This window comes from Barbus barbus (genome assembly GCF_936440315.1).
Source record: "Barbus barbus genome assembly, chromosome: 38".
Lineage (NCBI taxonomy): Eukaryota > Metazoa > Chordata > Actinopteri > Cypriniformes > Cyprinidae > Barbus > Barbus barbus.
Window position 1 is genome coordinate 7,367,099 of NC_136716.1, and position 20,620 is coordinate 7,387,718.

General features: G+C 36.5%; 1 protein-coding gene across 1 annotated transcript; it reads right to left on the bottom strand.

The window, feature by feature from the left end:
• Positions 1–10,370: 10,370 nt before the first annotated feature.
• Positions 10,371–17,273, bottom strand: LOC306857854 (uncharacterized protein). Its single transcript, XM_079398084.1, has 8 exons — positions 17,200–17,273; positions 16,569–16,627; positions 16,274–16,330; positions 13,487–16,183; positions 12,276–13,390; positions 12,015–12,170; positions 11,810–11,902; positions 10,371–11,662 (listed from the first exon to the last, which is right to left on the bottom strand). Exons 5-8 carry the CDS (start codon positions 13,374–13,376, stop codon positions 11,345–11,347), a joined length of 1,668 nt encoding a protein of 555 aa, XP_079254210.1. The 5' UTR covers positions 13,377–13,390; positions 13,487–16,183; positions 16,274–16,330; positions 16,569–16,627; positions 17,200–17,273; the 3' UTR covers positions 10,371–11,344.
• Positions 17,274–20,620: the final 3,347 nt, after the last annotated feature.

Here is a 20,620-nt window from a genome sequence, read left to right on the forward strand (position 1 = left end):
AGCAAATGCCTTTTGAGACACCAGGTGAGGATGAGTAAATAATGACAGAATTCTTGAACATATAATTTAACCCTTGTGAAAAAGAAGTGCACTTAATCGTGTCAAATGTGAACTTATGTGTTCTTCGAATCCTATAAGCATATAGATTAAAATAATAATAATAAAAAGCTGTACTTGCAAATAATATATTATTGAAATAAAAAGTGTACTTAAGTAGACATTTTTGTAAGAGTTTCTGAACACACTTAAGTACAATTTTTAAAAAGTGTACTTTGTAAAAATGTCAAGTTAAAAGTATTACTTAAAAGCACATTTTAAATATTTAAAATAAATTTTAAATATTTAATATTTATATTTAACATTACATACATATTTGTCATTCAGCAGTACACTAAATATGTTTAAAATTAAAAATTATTAAAATAAATATTTAATATTTAATATTTATATTTAACATTACATACATATTTGTCATTCAGCAGTACACTAAATATGTTTAAAAGACAATATAAGTAATTATGAAATTATATATAAAATGTACTTAATTACTTAAAGTAAATTGCAAATAATATGCAGTTAAGTGTCTGAAAACATTAAATTCAGTTCACACTTAAGTATTTTTTAAAAGTATTTTAACTCTGTTGTAGGCACTTTTTTAAAGTATGCTAAAGTATACTTCATTTGACAATGGAAATATTAGCCCCTTCCACAGCACATAAAGCTTTTATGTCATCACAGTATAAGGGCTGCAGACCTGGGTTCTACCCATGTGTTCGCCCAATGAACAACCCAAAATTCAGCCAGCACCTTAGCAATAGCCAAAGCCTTCCTATGACTAATATTCATGGATATTAAGAGGGGATTTATTCAATACAGGCACACATGAGCTCTTTTGCCAGCATGTATATAATAGTATTTATCTAATAAACTTCCACCATTTATCAGTTACATAGTCAAACTCACTTTTAATTTCATAATGAACTGGGATCAGAAAAATGGATTTAGCTTGGCAAAAACACGCTAAAAAATGAACAGAACAATCAAATAAGAAAGGCCCTTATAATGTATAGATGTGATACATTTCTATTGTAGTTTTCCTATTTCTATGTAACATGCAATACATTTTCTGTAGTTAACAAGAAACTAAATGGTAATAGGAGCAAACCAGCAGAGGGCACTATATGAACATCATAAGAAGGCTGCACAGACCTGAAGATCAGGGGCCGTTTTCACAAAGATTTTTATTTTTCCCACTAGCAGCTCTCAGAAGAGTTCCTAGCTAGGAGTTTTTGCTTAAAACTTGTTCACAAAACTGATAAGAGCACGTTTTTTCCATAGTTTTAGTAACACAATCTTAAAATAGGAGGATGGGATGTAAGCATGCTCTTTTAAATCGAACTTTGGTCTATCTGTGATTAAATGTTATACTATTAGAATATTTAATGACAAAATACTTAACACTTAAAATTTAGTGGGGGTTGATGAGTGGTATAAAAAGTGAAATTCATGAATAAATACAGATTTAAATATGCCCACATCATTTTATGGCCAAACATTCTCCCAAAAGGTTTGAGGATCATCAAGGTATGTTTGTCATCATCAGATTCAGACTAGCTTCAGTGTTCTTCTGGGTTAGCAGTGGTTTTCTCCTCACCACTCTTCCATGGATGTCATTTTTGGCCAGTTTTGGATTGTGGATGTATGAACAGTGATCTTTATTAATGCAAGAAAAGCTGCAGTTCCTGCACTGTTGTCTTTTGGACTTCCTGGATGAGCCGTCAATGTGCTTTTGGAGGAATTTCAGAAGGTCGGTCAATCTGGGAAGATTCGCTACTATGTGCTGAGTTTTTTTTTTTTTTTCTCCATTTGGAGATAATGCCTCTCACTGTGGTTCTTTGTGGAGTCCAAGAGCCTTTGAAATAGCTTTGTAACCCAATCCAGACTGATATTATTTAATTACCATCTTCCTCATAATTTCTGGAATTTTACACAGACCTAGTTGGTTTTAGACAACTTTTTAGTTGTCTTTTTTTAGATTTAGTTTAAATTTCTGAAACAGTTTGGTATAAGACAACCTATCCATAAAAAAAGGATGTTGCAAAAACTTTTTCACAGCTCTATAAATACATAGAAAGCTACCCTATTTTCAACAGACCTTTTTGTGATGTTGAACCTCAATAAAGTCAATAAAGAAATAGTCTTTCTGATGGCGCTTATGCGATATTTGCATAGTGAATTTTTCCACCCTCGTGCAAAACTCCCAAACACATGAATTCCTATTGAAATTAATGGAATTTGCCCACAATAATTTGCAGGGCAATGTTATATGCATGCTGTGACATGCTGTTCGAGTCTGAGTCCAAGGCCATATTTTCTTTTATAATGGTCTTGTCATTTGGACACAACCTACTCAATCTCTGCATGGACTTGGAATCAAATGAGTGGGTTTTCGAGTACAGCACTGGTTTGATACTTTAGTGACAACTAGGAGTGTTGCGATAAAAAGGTTTTGATGATTATCGTGATTTTTTTTTTTGAAAATGAAACTATCGTAATCATATTAATGACCGTGCCAAATGTCAGGCTTCTCAAATATCTATTGCAACAAACAGTCGTAAAACATTTCTACAGAAAACTTACACTTTATTTTGAGTCCACTTTAGACATTCTACTAACTATAAGTAATCTAGTTTACGTGTCAACTACACGTAAACTAATTCTCATTAATTCACAACTACATGTCTACTAACTCTCAGTAGGGTAGGTTTAGGGTTAGTAGAATAAGTCGACATATACTTGCAAAGTTTCTCCATTGAGGGTGGAGAGAGCGCTGGACATTCACTCCCCCCACCTACAATCCCTGCCGGACCTGAGACTCGAACCCACGACCTTTGGGTTACGAGCCCGACTCTCTATCCATTAGGCCATTAGGCCCATGGACTGTCGAAATAAAGTGTTACCGAAATATTTACTAAACCAACAGAATTTTGAATTAGGATGTTTCTGCAGACCCTGGACTCAAGCACATATAATAAAGAAATGGATTGTTGATGACGTCATGACATTGAAGTCACCTCGCTACCATATTGTAAATTTAGCATATATCTAATAATAAATTAGAATAATAAGAGATCGTTTGATTTCAATGAGTAAATATTACCCAAGTATTCACAGTTTTATATCAAGAATCTGAATATCCAGACTTATACACACGTGGTCAGAATTGTTGGTACCCTTTGTAAATATGATCAAAGAAGGCTGTGGAAATAAATTTGCATTGTTAATCCTTTTGATCTATTTAAAAAAAAAATCACAAAAATTTTACCTTTCATTGGAGAATAAGAATTTAAAATGGGGGGAAATATCATTATGAAATAAATGTTTTTCTCTAATACACATTGGACGCAATTAACGGTACCCTTTAATTCAAAACTTTTTGAAACCATTTGCCAAAATATTATAGGACAGGGTTCCCCAAATCTTTCTCTGGAGGGCTAATCTTCTTCAGAGTTTAGCTCCAACCCTGATCATTCTCACCTACCTGTGATTTTCTAATGATCTTGAAGACTCTGATTAGCATGCTCAGGTGTGTTTGATAAGGGTTAGAGTTAAACTCTGCAGGAGTGGGCCAGATTTGAGGACGCCTGGTATAGGAGTTTTCTCCTATAATGCCTGAGGAGGTTAGAGAACACCTGACAAAAGATCAGAGACCATTCCTTCATCCAGAATCACTCCAGATCCTTCAGATTCACAGCTCCATGACGGTGCTTCTCCTCTTCAGTTCACCCCACTCATTTTCTACAGGGTGCAGGTCAGAGGACTGGAATGACCATAGCAGAAGCTTGGTTTTGTGCCCAGTGACCCATTTTTGTGTTGCTTTTTAAGGTTTGTTTTTGGATTATTGTCCGGTTGGAAGATCCAGACATGGCCCATTATACGATTTCTAACAGAATCAGTCACTTTTTGATTTTTTTATCTGTTGGTATTTGATAGAATCAGTGATGCCATGTGTCTAAACAAGATGTCCAGGACCTCCAGCAGAAATATAGGCCCACAACATCAAAAATACAGCTATTTCATTGTACACAACATGGGGTACTTTTTTTATCCTTGTGTTTACTAAACCCATCTTGAGTGTTTGCTGCTAAAAAGCTAATTTTTTAGTTACGTCTGACATAGAAGCCAGTCCCATTTCTAGTTCCAGTCGTGTCTGACAACTGAATATGCTGGAGATTGTTTTTTGGTGAAAGCATTTTCTTTTCTTGATTTTTTTTCTTGAAGCCCTCCCAAACAACATGTGGTGATGTAGGTACTGTTTGATAATTTTTTAAAGGTTTTCTGTCACCTGAAACTCAACCTTTTTCTGCAATTCTCCAGCTGTGATCCTTGAAGAGTCTTTGGCCACTCAAACTCTCCTCCTCACCGTGCATTAGGATGATATAGACACACGTCCTCTTCCAGGCAGATTCATAACATTTTCTGTTGATTGGAACTTCTTAATTATTGCCCTGATGGTGGAAATGGGAATTTTCACTGCTCTAGCTCTTTTCTTTAAGCCACTTTCTAATTTGTGAAGCTCATTTATCTTTTGCTGCACATCAGAAATATATTCTTTGTTTTTTTTTTCATTGTGATGGGTGATTAATATTTCTGTGAAACAGGAAGCCATGGCTGGATAATTTCATGTTCATAATCACGCTGGTGTGCTCAAAATTGTGAATATGAATGGGAATATATTTCAGATATATTTTACTCATAAGAATTTCTAGGGGTACCAGTAATTGTGTACAACATGTATTTAAGAAAAAACATTTCATAATATTTCCCCCCATTTTAAATTCTTATTGTCCAATGAAAGCTTAGTTTTTGTGATTTTCTTGTTATTTTATTTTTTTAATAAAATATCAAAATGATTAACAATGCACATTTATTTTCACAGCCATCTTTGATCATATTTACCAAGGGTACCAACAATTCTGACCACGTGTGTATTCTGAACATGTAGACCTACATGGTTATTTAATTAATTAATTAATTTTTTCTGCTTATTGACAGTGTATCTTAATATTATTATGCAGTGTTGGGCATGTTACTTTTAAAAATTAATTACTTATAGTTACTAGTTACTTCTCACAAATAGTAACTGAGTTAGTAACTGAGTTACATCAGTATAAAAGTAATTACCAGGGAAAGTAACTGTTACTTTAAAAAAACAAAAAGTTCAAATATGTCAAATAACTTGGATGCCCCAATACTAAATATGCTACAGTTTTTTTACAATCATTTTTGCAGTAATAACAGAACCTTCATGTAATTTATAAAAACTCTAGACACATAATTCACAACCGATGATCAAAACGCACATTTTTCAAAAGACTTAACACTTTTTCCAAATGCTTGGATACAAAACACATGAACCAAAGATCTTTTGTTCATTGAACTAAAATCACTGGTTCAAAATGACACAACTTAACATCAAAGTATTACTACTTCAAAATGCAACCCACACATTACATCTGAATTGAGTATCTATTAATTTCATTACAATGATCTAACTATCAATTGATACAACTGCTCCAAATGCTATGCAACTGTTGCATAACTCTTAAAGCATAGTTGTTTTATGGAAAATGACAATATTAAATGTTTAGATTATGAAAGCAACTGAGGACCGAGTATGGTCAGGTATGATCAGTTTCAACATGTCTGTTGTTTGGAGAAAAAAAAAAAAATTATGAGTATTTGTTTTTCCTACAGTAAATGTCTTTTTAGAGGGTGATAGAGCTAGAAGCTGAAGAAAACCATTCAAATTTTTGGATGAGGCAGGCTTTAACCTGGTCATGACATGGAGGAGAGGTTAAGAGCCCAGCGGTTGAGAGCGGCCCAGAACGATGTTCTCTGGGGGGCCCGACCACCCCCCACTGAATGTGCAAAATTAGTGCAATGGGCCCAGAATTCCTAGCGACTTGAGTGCAATCATGGTTTCAGGCCCATCCTCAGTTTATCACCTTGTATTTACCGCCGCACTCCCCTTTCCTTACTTTAACCCGACTGAGGAGTTTTTCTCAGGTGGAAGGTTCACAATAGGCCTCACAAACAAGTCTCTCTTCTCCAGACCATAGATGATGCGTGCAATGACATCACAGGAGACCAATGTCAGCCCTGTATTTTCATTACATTTACATTGAATCATTTAGCAGACGCTTTTATTAGATTAGATTAGATTCAACTTTATTGTCATTGCACATGTAAGGTACAAGACAACGAAATGCAGTTAGCATCTAACCAGAAGTGCAATAAGCAGAGGTAGGTACAGGATATACAGTGCCTATAATATGTTACATACAGTCAGGTCCATAAATATTGGGACATCGACACAATTCTAACATTTTTGGCTCTATACACTACCACAATGGATTTCAAATGAAACGAACAAGATGTACTTTAACTGCAGTCTGTCAGCTTTAATTTGAGGGTATTTACATCCAAATCAGGTGAACGGTGTAGGAATTACAACAGTTGCGCCGCAGCATAAATGGCTGCCCACTGCTCTGGGTGTGTGTTCACGGTGTGTGTGTGTTCATTGCTGTGTGTGTGCACGTTGGATGGGTTAAATGCAGAGCACGAATTCCGAGTATGGGTCACCATACTTGGCCGTATGTCACTTTCACTTTCAATGTTACTAGGCAGTGCTTGAAGTGGAAAAAAAGAAGTGCCGGCAAGACACAAAATACGTACCAGTAACATAATAACTACATAAAGAAACAAAAACAAACAAACACTAGAGGCAGTAAATCTCTGACACTCCTTTTCACACAAATTTACAGAGTTTTGATTAATAAAGCATATTTTTCACACAATTACTTTAAGAATATCATGTTACAACTTCAAAACAATATTAATATGTTGGGAGATTTGAAAACTGATGCTTTCGAATGTTAGCATCGCACATATCCAGCCTCGTATCTATGGGTTTTCATAGATGGAAAGTTTGTTCGGTAGCTCACGGAGTATGGAGCCGTACTTAGAAGACAAGGAGCTCCGGTTTGAATCCCGTGTAACTACGGTTCGACAAAACAGTTCAAATCTGCATAAAAGGTAGTTGAAATGGCACAGTTGCATCAACAAATACGTTTTTATACCAGTTTTGCATTTGTTAACACTATCGGTTAGGTTTAGGGTTGGGTTTGGAGCTTTAACTTTTAGAGACAGACCCCGGATATTTGAATTCTGAACCGCCGCAGTACGTACCTGTAGCAACATAATAAAAACAGCAATACATACCTATATCAACATAATAAAAACAGCAATACATACCTATATCAACTTAATAAAAACGTGCCAGGGTTCACGTATTTAACCTGTGTTTTAGCGCCACTCAGTGGACATTTCTCTTTGAAACTGCGGTGAAATGTGCAATAAGGTACGTAAAACGGTGTCACATAGAAAGTGCACAGAGGAACGTATTTTTATGAAACCAGATTGGACTTTCCAGGAGTTTACGGTTTAAAATGATGTGATTGCAAAAGCCTGCTTCTTTTCATTTTAAGATATGATTTTAGATATAAACTACTGATTCAAATTAGTAATCAATAATTAATTATTATTCTACTACTCCATGCGCCTCCCCTGACATGTTCTCGCGCACCACACAATGAAGTAGACCGACTCTGCTTACGTTCATTCACGTGATTAGTCGAGATGAGAGGTGATCCCGCCTGGGTAGTGTGATTTAAATAGTTTCTATATAATTTCTGATCATATATGGGATCATATAGCCTAATCACCCAGACCCTGATGATTTTACTCAGAGTACCGGCAACATGTCATAAGTGCCGGTACACACAAAAAAGTGCAGGTACTCTAAAGGCTCAAATATAGAAGTGCCGGTACTGCGTACCGGTGCGTACAGGCCCACTTCAAGCACTGTTACTAGGTCCCCAACCCGGGATCGATCCCAGAATTAATCCCGGGACGTGTTTGCGTTCACACAGAGGGCACTCCGGCAATTTTCCGGGACCAACGTGCAGTGTGAAAGGGGTTATAGAGAGAACAAGAGTTTGAGGGTCAAATGAAGATTGAAGAGATGTGTTTTTTAGCTGATTATTGAAGATGGCTAAGGACTCAGCTGCTCGGCTTAATTTGGGCAAGTAATTCCACCAGGAGGGAACATTTAATTTAAAAGTTCATGAAAGTGATTTTGTGCCTCTTTGGGATGGCACAATAAAGCAATGTTCACTTGCAGAACATAAGCTTCTAAAGGGCACATAAGTCTGAAGTAATGAATTTAGGTAAAGGGGTGCAGAGCCAGTGGTGGTTTTGTAGGCAAACATTAATGCCTTGAATTTTAAGCGAGCAGCTATTGGTAGCCAGTGCAAATTGATAAACAGAAGTGTGACGTGCATTCTTTTTGGCTCATTAAAAATGAATCTTGCTGCCGCTTTCTGGATTAATTGTAAAGTTTTGATAGAACTGTCTGGAAGACCTGCCATAGTCCAGCCTGGACAGAACAAGAGCTTGAACAAGGAGTTGTGAAGCATGTTCCGAAAGAAAGGGCCTGATCTTCTTGATGTTGAATAAAGCAAATCTGCAGGACTGGGCAGTTTTAGCAATGTGGTCTGAGAAAGTCAGCTGATCATCAATCATAACTCCAAGGTTTCTGGCTGTTTATGAAGGAGTTATGATGTGCCTAACTGGATGGTGAAATTGTGATGAAACAATGGGTTGGCTGGAACCACAAGCAGTTCTGCCAACAAACACAACCCCAAGTATTTATTCAATACAGTGGCTAAATTAACAAAAAATATAACATCAGCAGGTGCAGACATTACCCAGCAGCACAGTAGTAATGACTTTATGAACTACTTTACTTCCAAGATCGAAACTATTAGAGATAAAATTGTAACCATGCAGCTGTCAGCTACAATATCGCATCAGATAGTACACTATAGATCCCCTGAGGAACAATTCCACTCATTCTCTACTATAGGAGAGGAAGAATTGTATACATTTGTTAAATCATCTAAACCAACAACAGGTATGTTAGACCCTATTCCATCTAAACGAGGGGGGTGGTGATAGCGCAGTGGATAAGACACATGCCTTTGGTGTGAGAGACCCGGGTTCGAATCCACTGTGAGACACCAATGTGTCTCTGAGCAAGACACTTAACCCCTAGTTGCTCCAGAGGCGTGCGACCTGACATATATAGCAATTGTAAGTCGCTTTGGATAAAAGCGTCAGCTAAATGAATAAATGTAAATGTAAACTACTAAAAGAGCTGCTTCCAGAAGTCATAGATCCTCTTTTGGCTATTATTAATTCATCACTGTCATTAGGATATGTCCCCAAAACCTTCATATTGGCTGTTATTAAGCCTCTCATTAAAAAAACACAACTTGACCCCAAAGATTTAGTTAATTACAGGCCGATCTCAAATCTCCCTTTTCTGTCAAAGATACTAGAAAAGGTAGTATCCTCGCAATTATATTACTTCTTAGAGAAAAATAGTATTTGTGAGGAATTCCAGTCAGGATTTAGACCATATCATAGTACTGAGACTGCTCTCATTAGAGTTACAAATGACCTGCTTCTATCATCTGATCGTGGTTTTATTTCTTTATTAGTTCTACTGGATCTTAGCGCTGCGTTCGACACTATCGACCACAACATTCTTTTAAATAGACTAGAACACTTTGTTGGCATTAGTGGAAGTGCATTAGCATGGTTCAAATCATACTTATCTGAACGCCATCAGTTCGTAGCAGTGAATGAAGAGATATCATATCGATCACAAGTGCAGTACGGAGTACCTCAAGGCTCAGTACTAGGGCCGTTACTTTTCACGCTTTACATGTTACCCTTGGGAGATATTATCAGGAGACATGGTGTTACCTTTCACTGTTATGCTGATGATACTCAGCTCTATATTTCTTTGCGGCCCAGTGAAACACACCAAATTGAGAAACTAACGGAATGCATAGTCGATATAAAAAACTGGATGAGGAGTAATTGCTTACTGCTAAATTCTGAAATAACAGAGGTGTTAATTATCAGACCTAAAAACCCCACATGCACTCAAAAAAATATTTAACCCCAAAAGTTAAAACTTATGTAATTCAATTAGATGTCAATTTTCCATCCAATTTAATCACATAAATCCAATGCAAAAGTTAACATTTATTTAAGCTTCACCCCTTCATGTTCAGTTAACATGAATTAATTAAATAAATTTTATGATAACTGATGAACTGTCATTTATGCTTGTATAATACATAAACTTTACTCATTTCCAATAATTTATTGTTACTTGCTTTATATAAGCACCTTAAATTTTCTTAATCCTATTAAATAAATGGTCAAAACATGTTACATTTTCAAACATTTATTGTGTTGTAATTGCCCCATGAGTCAAAAGTAACATCCAATCTTACCAAAAAAAACAAAAACACAGCATGGAATCAAGACATACTGTAATGCAGTACTTAACAAAATAAAGGCAACTGTTTTCTGCAGTTTCATGAATCCTTCTAAACTGAACCTTCCAGTGGTTATGACTCATGCTTGACTTTTTACTTTGTGTGCCTACAAGTAACAGGGATCCACAAGGAACCATACTTCAACATCAACCATGAATTTAACATTTTCATGGTAACACGGTCATATAATTGTACAACATTGGAATACTGTAGTAAGCAATGTGCCTTCTCCTGATCTATAACACAAAACACAAATGTAAATGGTCCCTTCTCTTCCTAAATATTTGTTAAAACAATTAAATTACCAGGACCCTTAGAGAAAAATACAATAAAATAAAAGTAAAGGTGAAAAATTAAAAGCAATTATTTTACTTCACATGTATCAAGTTTTCAACACTTTTTTAATATATAACAGTTTTTCACATTTCAGCATTTAGGCCAGCAAAACATGTCCTACTCACTGCTATGTTGTATACCTAAAGATCTCCTCAGCCTTTGTCAGACCTTAGTTTGGGTGGTGGAATAAGTAGCATTGCACTTTTGTTGAACTCTGTGTCAGCTCTCTGAAGCTGAATTTCAGCAGAACATGAAAAAAGAGAAACTACTATAACAAGGCAAAGAACTGGAGACATAACCCAAGACAGTCTTAATGCTACTGGAAAATGAGTGATCAGATAAATTGACTTCCTGGACTCAATCTGTATCAAAAGTTTCAGAGTTACAGGAAGCAGGAAAGTGCAGTCTCTTGCATGCTGGAGTTAGTGTCATCAGTTTGTAAAAATATATCTTTCAGGGCATTCTTGTTTAAAAGTTTTCAATTTCCCTCCAGTTGTTGGAAACATGTAGGCAAACAGTGAATGTCATATTCACTGAAACATTTTAATTTTAAGCGCTTGAACCTTTGGGGAAAGCTTTCTGCCATCTAAATTCATCAGTACCTTCTGGAAGAATTCAAATGTGAACTTGAGACTTTGAGGGTAGCTTAAGTTAAGAGCGTAGATCAGTCCGAAGAGCATTACTAATCCCAAGGAAATACTCTTTAAGTGTTGTAGCAGCTTTACACCCTCTATCACAACTCCAACATCAACCGGCTCATCCTCAGCACAAGCACCTTCTTTGCGAATCACAAAAAGCCCCAGAGTGGTCTCTGATATTCCTATTTCTGCTTCTTCAGGGTTGCAGTCCTAAGGCCAAAATAAGAAGATGCATATTAAATAATTGAATAATAAATAAACAAATAAATAATGCATTTTCAGTTTCACTGAAATATTGGCAACATACAGGCTGGAATTTTATATTAGGTCCTTTAAAAAGGGCATACGTATACAAACCTGGAATTCTTTGATGACTGTTGTCATGTCCTCATTGAGGTACACACACAGACTCTGTATGACACAGTCTCGTTTAATGTGTATGTCGCCACACTGAAAATTTGACACAAAATTAAACAATATCAGAAATGGCACAATAATAAAAACTGATTATAGTTTGATATTTGTTATTACGTCTAAAGAAATGAAATGCAATTTACCACACCTTGTCTGCAACTGCCATAATGCGTGATATCTTCTGTCCAGAAGCACCTCCTTTGCTGTTGAAGACCTTCTGTAGAGCAGCAGTGTATTTGTCCAGCTGCGCCAAGAACTTTGACAGAAGTGGCACAGTTGTTATCCGCATGAATTCTGCGTTTATCTGAGAGAAAAAAAGTGAAATGAAGATAATGAAATAAAGGCGTATTGTGGAGGAATTCATTGAAATTTACAAAATATTTATTGTGTACATATCAATAACACTTACTTCATTTACTGAGAACAGCGCAGGCCACCTGCTTTGTAAATCAGAAACCATTGGCAAGTCTTCAACCAACTCTTGCCGCCTATAGGAGAAGGTCAAGTGCATTTTTTCCTTAATGACTGCCTCATTATTTTTCTTTTTCACTTCAGTTAAGAGAGCTATTCTTTCCTTCTCCATGCTTTCTGCTGTTTCTCCTTTTGGAAGGCAAGGAAGGAAATTCACCTCAGCTTTTTTTGGCTTTTTGATGTTTGATGCTGCTTTGCCCTGACCTTTGCGCTTGTTCCTAAGAGAGTTCACAGCGATTTCGGGGTGTCCAATCTTGCTGAGTTTAGAGCGAAAATTAGCCATCTTAATCTTTAGGTAGTGTTTCCATCCTTCATGGCCAGTGCGAGTTCCTTTTTCCCTCAAGCAAGGGTGGGCATTTATCAAGGCTTCAGCTGCCTGATCAAGCTGACTATCAGTGGGGTATGCTGCATACCTAAATATCTCCTCAGCCATGCCTTCAAGAATGTCAGATCTTAGTTTGGGTGGTGGAATAAGTAGCATTCCACTTTTGTTGAACTCTGTGTCAGCTCTCTGAAGCTGAATTTCAGCAGAACATGAAAAACGAGGAACTCCAAAAACCTGAGGCCAAGAACTCGTCCTAGACTCCGGAGACGTAAATAAGACTGTCTCAGCGCTGCTGGAAAACGATTCATCAGACAAGTTGACTTCCTGGACTGAGTCAATGGCACAAGGGCTAACATCTCTTGTATCAAAAGTGTCAGAGCTACAAGTTGAGCTGGGTGAAGCCACAAGAATGCTGGAGCAGGAAGGTGCATCAGTTGCAGTCTCTTGCATGCAGGGGTTACAGTCATCAGTTGATAGAAAAATCACTTTCAGGGTATCCCTGTCTTCAATTTGACTGGTTGACATGAGATTCATGTATTCATTTCCAAAGTCCTTATCTTTGTACTGGAGCCTGAACTTTTGGTTCACTCCAAAAACTGTCATTATTTCAAGGAAAAGGTCCTCCATAGACTTTGGGATTCCTGTCTTAAGTGTAAGCTTTCTTGCATCGTCTTCCCCACCAAAAACAATCCTCAGAATGACCGGACCCGACATTTTTCTTTTCTTTTCTAAAAGAGAGAATGAAGCAGAAAATGACATAAATCAGTAATACAATTTTTGCGCTGTAACTTTGTTGAAATAAAAACACTTCAAAAATACATTACCTTAAATGAGGATGTGCCTCTTCAGGGTCACCATTCGTCTTTCTCCAACCATATAATCATACAGTGGATAAGCATCAGTTAGCTGATCTAGATCAACCAGGGCAACCTCTCTATCAGGAGAGACAGTCAACTGAAAAGCTCTAAAATGTTCTTGATACCATGCACACAGTACCTTCACAACAAAATTCAAACTGTTTTTGACAATACAGATTTGAAGAATTTCAGCAAATTCTGGGAGCCCACCAGCTGACCCAAATGCAATCAGCATACCAGTTCTATAATTTATCCCATTGTTTGTCACATTTTTTGCAAGATGAACTTCATTAATTCCTGGATATTTCTGTCTTAAACCTGTTACCACATCCTTGTTTAAAACATCCACAGGAAGTGTGGAGACACTTGTAACTTCTAGTGTGGACTTCTTTAGGCTACAGGAATGGATCTGATAAGCAATCATTTGCTGGTGTTTGGCAGCCAGTGTGAGCATTATGTTTTTAAAACAATTCGTGTGGCGAGCAACTTTCTTAAAGAAACTATGTTTCGCCTCAAACCTCATAGTCCACTGCCCTACTAGAGGTCCAAAACGTTTAATCATTTGCGGATAGTGCTCCACATAATGATGTTTTGGTAACAGTTGTGCTGGAAAAAGTTCAACAAATCTGTGTCTGTGCTCTACAATTTTGCAGTTTAAGTAGGCTATTGTTTCTTCGTTATGAATAGGAGCGACAGCAAGTTTGACTATTTCTTTCAAATCAAGAAGTACAAGCCAGGCAGGCTCAGTCTCTGGTATCAAGTCTCCAATGATGAATGGAAGCAATCTCAGCAAATTCCAATTTTCATGTGCATTACCTCCAATGGACTTCTTGGAGGCATATGTACATGGAATAATGTGAGGTTTATTGGTTTTGTCACCCCACTTATAGGGGAAGTTCAAGATCAAGGTGTTCAGAGTATCAAGAGACAGATACTTTTTGGAAACAAATTCTTTCAAGCAAAGTGCAAGTTCCAATGGGACAATGCCCTCAAACAAATCGTGTACTATATCAGGTGGGTAGCCTCTAGTAACATGAAAGTGAGATAAATTTTCTGTTAACACACAACCTCTTTTCACTCCACAAAATTTTGCAGAGTTTTCATTTGCAGATGTGACATGCGCATCATGAATTTCCTTTGTTCTAAGGGCAAAGTCCCCGGTCTGAACAGATTCTGCCTGGATCTCCAATCTCTTCCCTACGCAAAACCTGCAAAAGTACTCACCGGAGAAGCTTTCTACGAAGCCTGCTAAACTGTGGGCCCCTAAATTATCTGCAATGACAGACTGGACTGTACCTTTCACAAACCGTCCAAGCTCTGGAATGTAGACACCATGATTCTCTAAAGTAACCAATTCCTGTAAAAGGGGCTCTAAAATTGTGCTATATCCATATGACTTTACATGTTCAGTCTTGCATAAAACTGCCAGATAGATAGATGAAAGTGTGGAACTGCATCCAGGTGGCAAGTTATTCAAAATCCAATAGACCCCACAAAGTTTGTGCTTTTTACGTGAGGTGCCTAAGGGGTTACAGAGCTCAAAATCGTCAATGTACAATGACAAAGATATTTTCAATTCCTCTCCACAAAAAAAAGAGTTTTCCTTACAATAAAGACCATCTCTAATAGACCTATACTGCTGTTCTTTCTCTACCCCTGAATCAGTTTTCTGTCTCTCGTGGTCACCAGTAACACACTTTAAAATATCACTGCAACTAAACAACAGCTGAAGAGAAGGCAGAATTGGTATATACTGATAGGTCTTACGACTCTTTTGATCAAGGATAAACTCAATTGGCTCTACAACACTTACATGTTCCTTGTAGAATTGCTTACGCTTGAAAGCTGTAGCAAGGGGGCCACCTTTTTCTATGGCTTTAACCAAGGGATTTGACCTGCCCACTGCTTCAGAAAGCTCTTGAATGACAGACTCATCAATTTCTAGGTTGTGATTACTAAGAATGTCAGAAATGATGCTACAAGTGACTTGATTTGATGCTGAAGTTAATGAATAATGTAGTTCCTGAAGTAATTCATCAACTGCGGTGGCTGGGACATGCAAAAGGTTTTCCAACTTTAATAAGACAAGGGCAATATTAAGAACACATGCCTTAGAAATATCTTCATCATTATTAGCCTCACTGCATGACTCTAACACCGATTCTGATGAACATGCAGGAAAATCAACGGGAGAACTGGCTGACTCCTGACAGTCAGCAGTGACTGTGACAACATCTAATTTAAAGTCAGTTAGACCATGTGGATTGTGCTTCCTATTTTTATGTGTATGAAATGTATTATAAATGTTACTTTTAAATGTACACTCTTTAAATACACAAGTCACAGTTTCATGTTTGCGCAAATGTTCATTTAGATGACAGAAGTAATCTCTTTCATTTGACTCAATGCATGCACACAGCTGACATGAAAATGTGGCTAACTGATCTTGTTTTGAAGATGACTGATCACAGTGGGCACGGTATATATGACTTAGGAGGTTATTCCATGATTTAAAGGTGCAAGGACAATTACTGTATACACAGGGATGCCTGAACCTTGCCACAAAATGTCCATGTTTGAGCTTAGAATGTTTCAATAACTCATACCTACTGGATACTTCTGTGCCACACACTTTACATTGCCACATCCCCAAGACTCACATATCTAAAAATCAAAAATGAGTGTGAGAACTTTTAGAAAAGTAATTAAACGTCAAGTTTAGTTATATATTTATAAAACAACAACAACACTTACTTGAGTGATTGCCCCAAACTGGAGACAATGTGGAATGATGTCACAATGCTGAGGTCTCTGAAAAAGTAAAGATGACATATAATTTGAGTTTTGTTATGAAATTACAACTATGCAATAAAAGAATGCATGTTCAACTTAATGTACACAATTTGTTTTAAATGGAAATCCTATAAACTTTTCCATGTACCTTTCATATACTCACATAAATAAATGTCACAAAAGAGAGAAAAGGTCAACACTTTACAAAAAAATGAAATGAGTAAAGTTTAGTTATATATATATAAACTATACATACCTTAAGTCAGTGATTGACCTTACTCAGATTCAGTGTGGAATGATGTCACAACGATGTCTCTGGAATATTAAAAATGACATATGATTTGATTTTTGTAATGACATTACAACTCAGAAGAATGCATGTTCCACTTCCATGAACACGATTTGTTTTAACATTACATCGTACAAGCTTTTATATGCAACTTTAATATACCGTCGAGCGTGTTTGTACAACACTTCAGCATTAAAATAAAAGTAATACAGGCCTAATCTGCCTAAAAAGATGCACATAGTCGACCATATACCTTATAATGATCCAGTTGCATATATTTGATAACAGATTTGTTTTTACATGAAATCCTAACGTTTAGCGTTGACGTTACATGTTTGCAAAGTAAATATAAATCGGCATGACACTGTTTAAAACATACATGCGTAATCTTCTTATATGCAAAAATGATGCACATAAATTACTCAAACGATAATACATTTTAAAATGATCAAAATAACGTTAGCAGGATGGCCGAAAATATCTAGCATTAGTTCATTCGCCAAAAAAGTGCAGTTAGGGCAGTAAACCAGGATCGATCACATCATAAAATAGTTTGTTTACATCAATACATCAATAATAAATGAAGAAAATATCTTACCTTATAATCTCGTCTGTTCGTCATTAATCTTCCTTGCTACTGTTGAGTCAACGTCGATTTGCCGCCTTCAGTGTTTTTTTTTTTTTTTTAAATCTGCGCATGCGCAACATCTGCATACGCGATTTACTGCAACAAATTAGGTATAGTTTATGTAATTTGATCAGGTTGGTTTCGGATTCATTATGTTCATGCTGAGAATGCGTAATTCGGTATCATAACAGTTATTTTATACTTTTTTAAATATATATTATTTAAATTGTTTGCTTCATTTCTATTACTGGCAAGAATCATTTTTTTGAGTGTGTAATAACCTAGAACACTAACACTTGACGGCTGCTCTGTCAATTCATCGTCATCAGTTAGGAACGTGTGCTGTTTGATAGCAATCTTTCCTTTGAAAGCCATGTTTCTAGCATCTGTAAAACTGCGTTTTTCCATCTCAAAAACATATGTAAATTGCGACCTATGCTCTAAACGTCAAATGCAGAAATACTAATTCATGCGTTTATGACCTCAAGGTTAGACTATTGTAATGCTTTATTGGGTGGTTGTTCTGCATGCTTGATCAACAAATTACAGTTGGTCCAAAATGCAGCAGCTAGAGTCCTTACTAGAACCAGGAAGTATGACCATATTAGCCCGGTTCTGTCAACACTGCATTGGCTCCCCATCAAACATCGTACAGATTTTAAAATCTTGTTAATTACTTATAAAGCCCTGAATGGCTTAGCTCCTCAGTACTTGAGCGAGCTCTTATCACATTATAGTCCTCCACGTCTGCTGCGTTCTCAAAACTCTGGCCATTTGATAATACCTAGAATATCAAAATCGACTGCGGGTGGCAGATCCTTTTCCTATTTAGCACCCAAACTCTGGAACAATCTGCCTAATACTGTTCGGGAGGCAGACACACTCTGTCAGTTGAAATCTAGATTAAAGACACATTTCTTTAACATGGCTTACACATAACACACTAATACACTTCTATTATTCAAATCCGTTAAAGGATTGTTAGGCTGCATTAATTAGATCAACCGGAACCGGGAACACTCCCCATAATACATAATGTACTCGTTACATCATAAGAAGAATGGCATCTACGCTAATATTTGTCTGTTTCTATTCTGTTTCTCAGTCCGTGTCCGGATCAGATGGTGGATCGGCGCCGGGAGATGATGTATGTGGCCCTGATCGTCGGCGGTGGCTGGACACCTGGATGAGCCCGGGGACATATCCACAGTCACCGTAGCCACCCGATCCGGTCCGTATCCAGCCCAGATGGTCACTGCAGTCACCAGATCCAGTCCGTATCCAGATCAGATGGTGGATCAGCACCCAGAGACGACCTCTACAGCCCTGAATGTCAGCGGAGACCAGGACACCGAGATGTGTGCCAGAGACAGATCCCCAGTGAGGACCCCGCCACTTAGACAGCCATCGGGAAAGACCACTGGAACCAGTTGAGCCCTTGCAATCTGACTTTGCTGCAGTTGGAATTGAACTGCTGGTTCGTTTGGCCAGAGGAGAATTGGCCCCCCGACTGAGTCTGGTTTCTCAAGTTTTTTTCTCCATTCTGACACCGATGGAGTTTTGGTTCCTTGCCGCTGTCGCCTCTGGCTTGCTTAGTTGGGGACACTTCATTTCCAGCGATATCGTCAACCTGATTGCAGTGACACTATTTAAACTGAACTGAGTTGGATGATGACATCACTGAATTCAATAATGAAATGCCTTTAACTGAAAATATTTTTTTTAATCTTTCATTTTACACTATTGACACACTATTTTCCTTTTTTGATATTGTGCAGTTGCTTTGACACAATTTACATTGTTAAAAGCGCTATATAAATAAAGGTGACTTGACTTTTTTATGCATATAAAGCTAATTCTAACTAACCCTGAGTCAAATCATGACTCTAAAAGAAAAGCAAAAACATTATTTTGATTAATTTCAAAATTGTATAATTTTTCCAGCCAACAACTACATACATTACACACGAAGAAAAAAAAACAAACAAAAAAAACATTGCAGTGTCTGAATCCACAATAAAACAGCATACAGTATTTATTATTGGGGTCACTGACTCTGTTTGCATTCACACTAATACCAACATATGGACCCTTTTCACATATTTGTGTTACCATTTGCTTCAGTAGCAAAAGAGCATTTCTATTACTTTACAAAACAGGATAAAAATATGGAGCTTGATTACAGCAGTCAGAAGAGAGAAATACTGTATGTCAAATTTGCCACCTCTTTCTCGTGTAATTACACTGTTTTATATTACCTTGCCATTAAATTACAAAGTATAGTGTTACATTTTGTACAAAAGTACATTGTAATTTAAAAAGAGAGAGAGAGAGGCTATATTTAAAAATAATAATAATTATAAAAAAAATCATCATCAATGTTTATAAAATACAAGTCTGTGAAAAGGGTCCATTCAACAGTGTTTAGTGGATGTCTGTGCTTTAGGTTTAATTAATTAACGTTATATAAATGCATTAGGTATCATGAACAATAAACAATACTCACAGTGTTAATTAATATTCTTCTACATATACTAATATATTTTTTATATGCTGAAAACTCAAAAAAAACATTTCAAGTACAAACATTCATTGAATTAACATTATTAAAAAAAGTTTGTATATTAATAAAAATATTAATCGTAATTGTGGAACATTATTATTAATCCTAAATTCATGATAGTTTACGTAATGAATTAACTAATGTTAACAAACCTTTTTGTAAAGTATAACTTTAACAAACGTCTGGAGTGTTGTTGTTTTTTTGTATGTAGAAATACAGTCATGCGTTCACATGCATCTGACAAACAGAAGTGCCACTAAATAGAGTCTTGCTCCCAAAAGAGAGCTGCCTCATGGTGAGTCAGAAACAGACCATAAAGAGTGGCACCGTGTTTTACACTGAAATATAATAACACAAAACACATTCTCTCTACAGCAATGCACAACATATCGGTAGAAGCTTGTTGTGGTCAAACACAAACTCCAATTCAATTTATTCCAACATAAAAAAAAAAAATGATATTCAATTACCAATGAAAAACAAGACAACCAAGAAGGAATATTTTACTGTGAAACAAAAGTCTAAACTGTACCCCCCCCCCCCCCCCCCACAAATTTTATTTTGTAAAAACACCAGATTAATTCCAATGAAACAAACCAGAATTTATGTATTTAAGGATTTCAGTGGCCTTATTGGTATCAGCAAAATGTAGCATATCATTTATTTATCAGTATCAGTGTGACTAGGCCAATACTGGAAGCTACTGTTTTAATATTAAGTTCTTTTTTATTATATATGTTTATTTTTAATAAAAATAAATACTTTAATTTATTTAAACAATTTATTTTCCAGTTTTTGACTATACATTAAGTGTTTTGATGCCTGATT

Excerpts from the sequence above, each read along its gene's own strand:
- LOC306857854 (XM_079398084.1), bottom strand. The coding sequence starts at position 13,376 with ATGTCGGGTCCGGTCATTCTGAGGATTGTTTTTGGTGGGGAAGACGAT. Across the intron at positions 12,171-12,275 it reads CGCTGTTCTCAGTAAATGAA|ATAAACGCAGAATTCATGCG; the intron begins GTAAGTGTTATT and ends TTTTTCTCTCAG. Across the intron at positions 11,903-12,014 it reads TTATGGCAGTTGCAGACAAG|TGTGGCGACATACACATTAA; the intron begins GTGTGGTAAATT and ends TCAAATTTTCAG.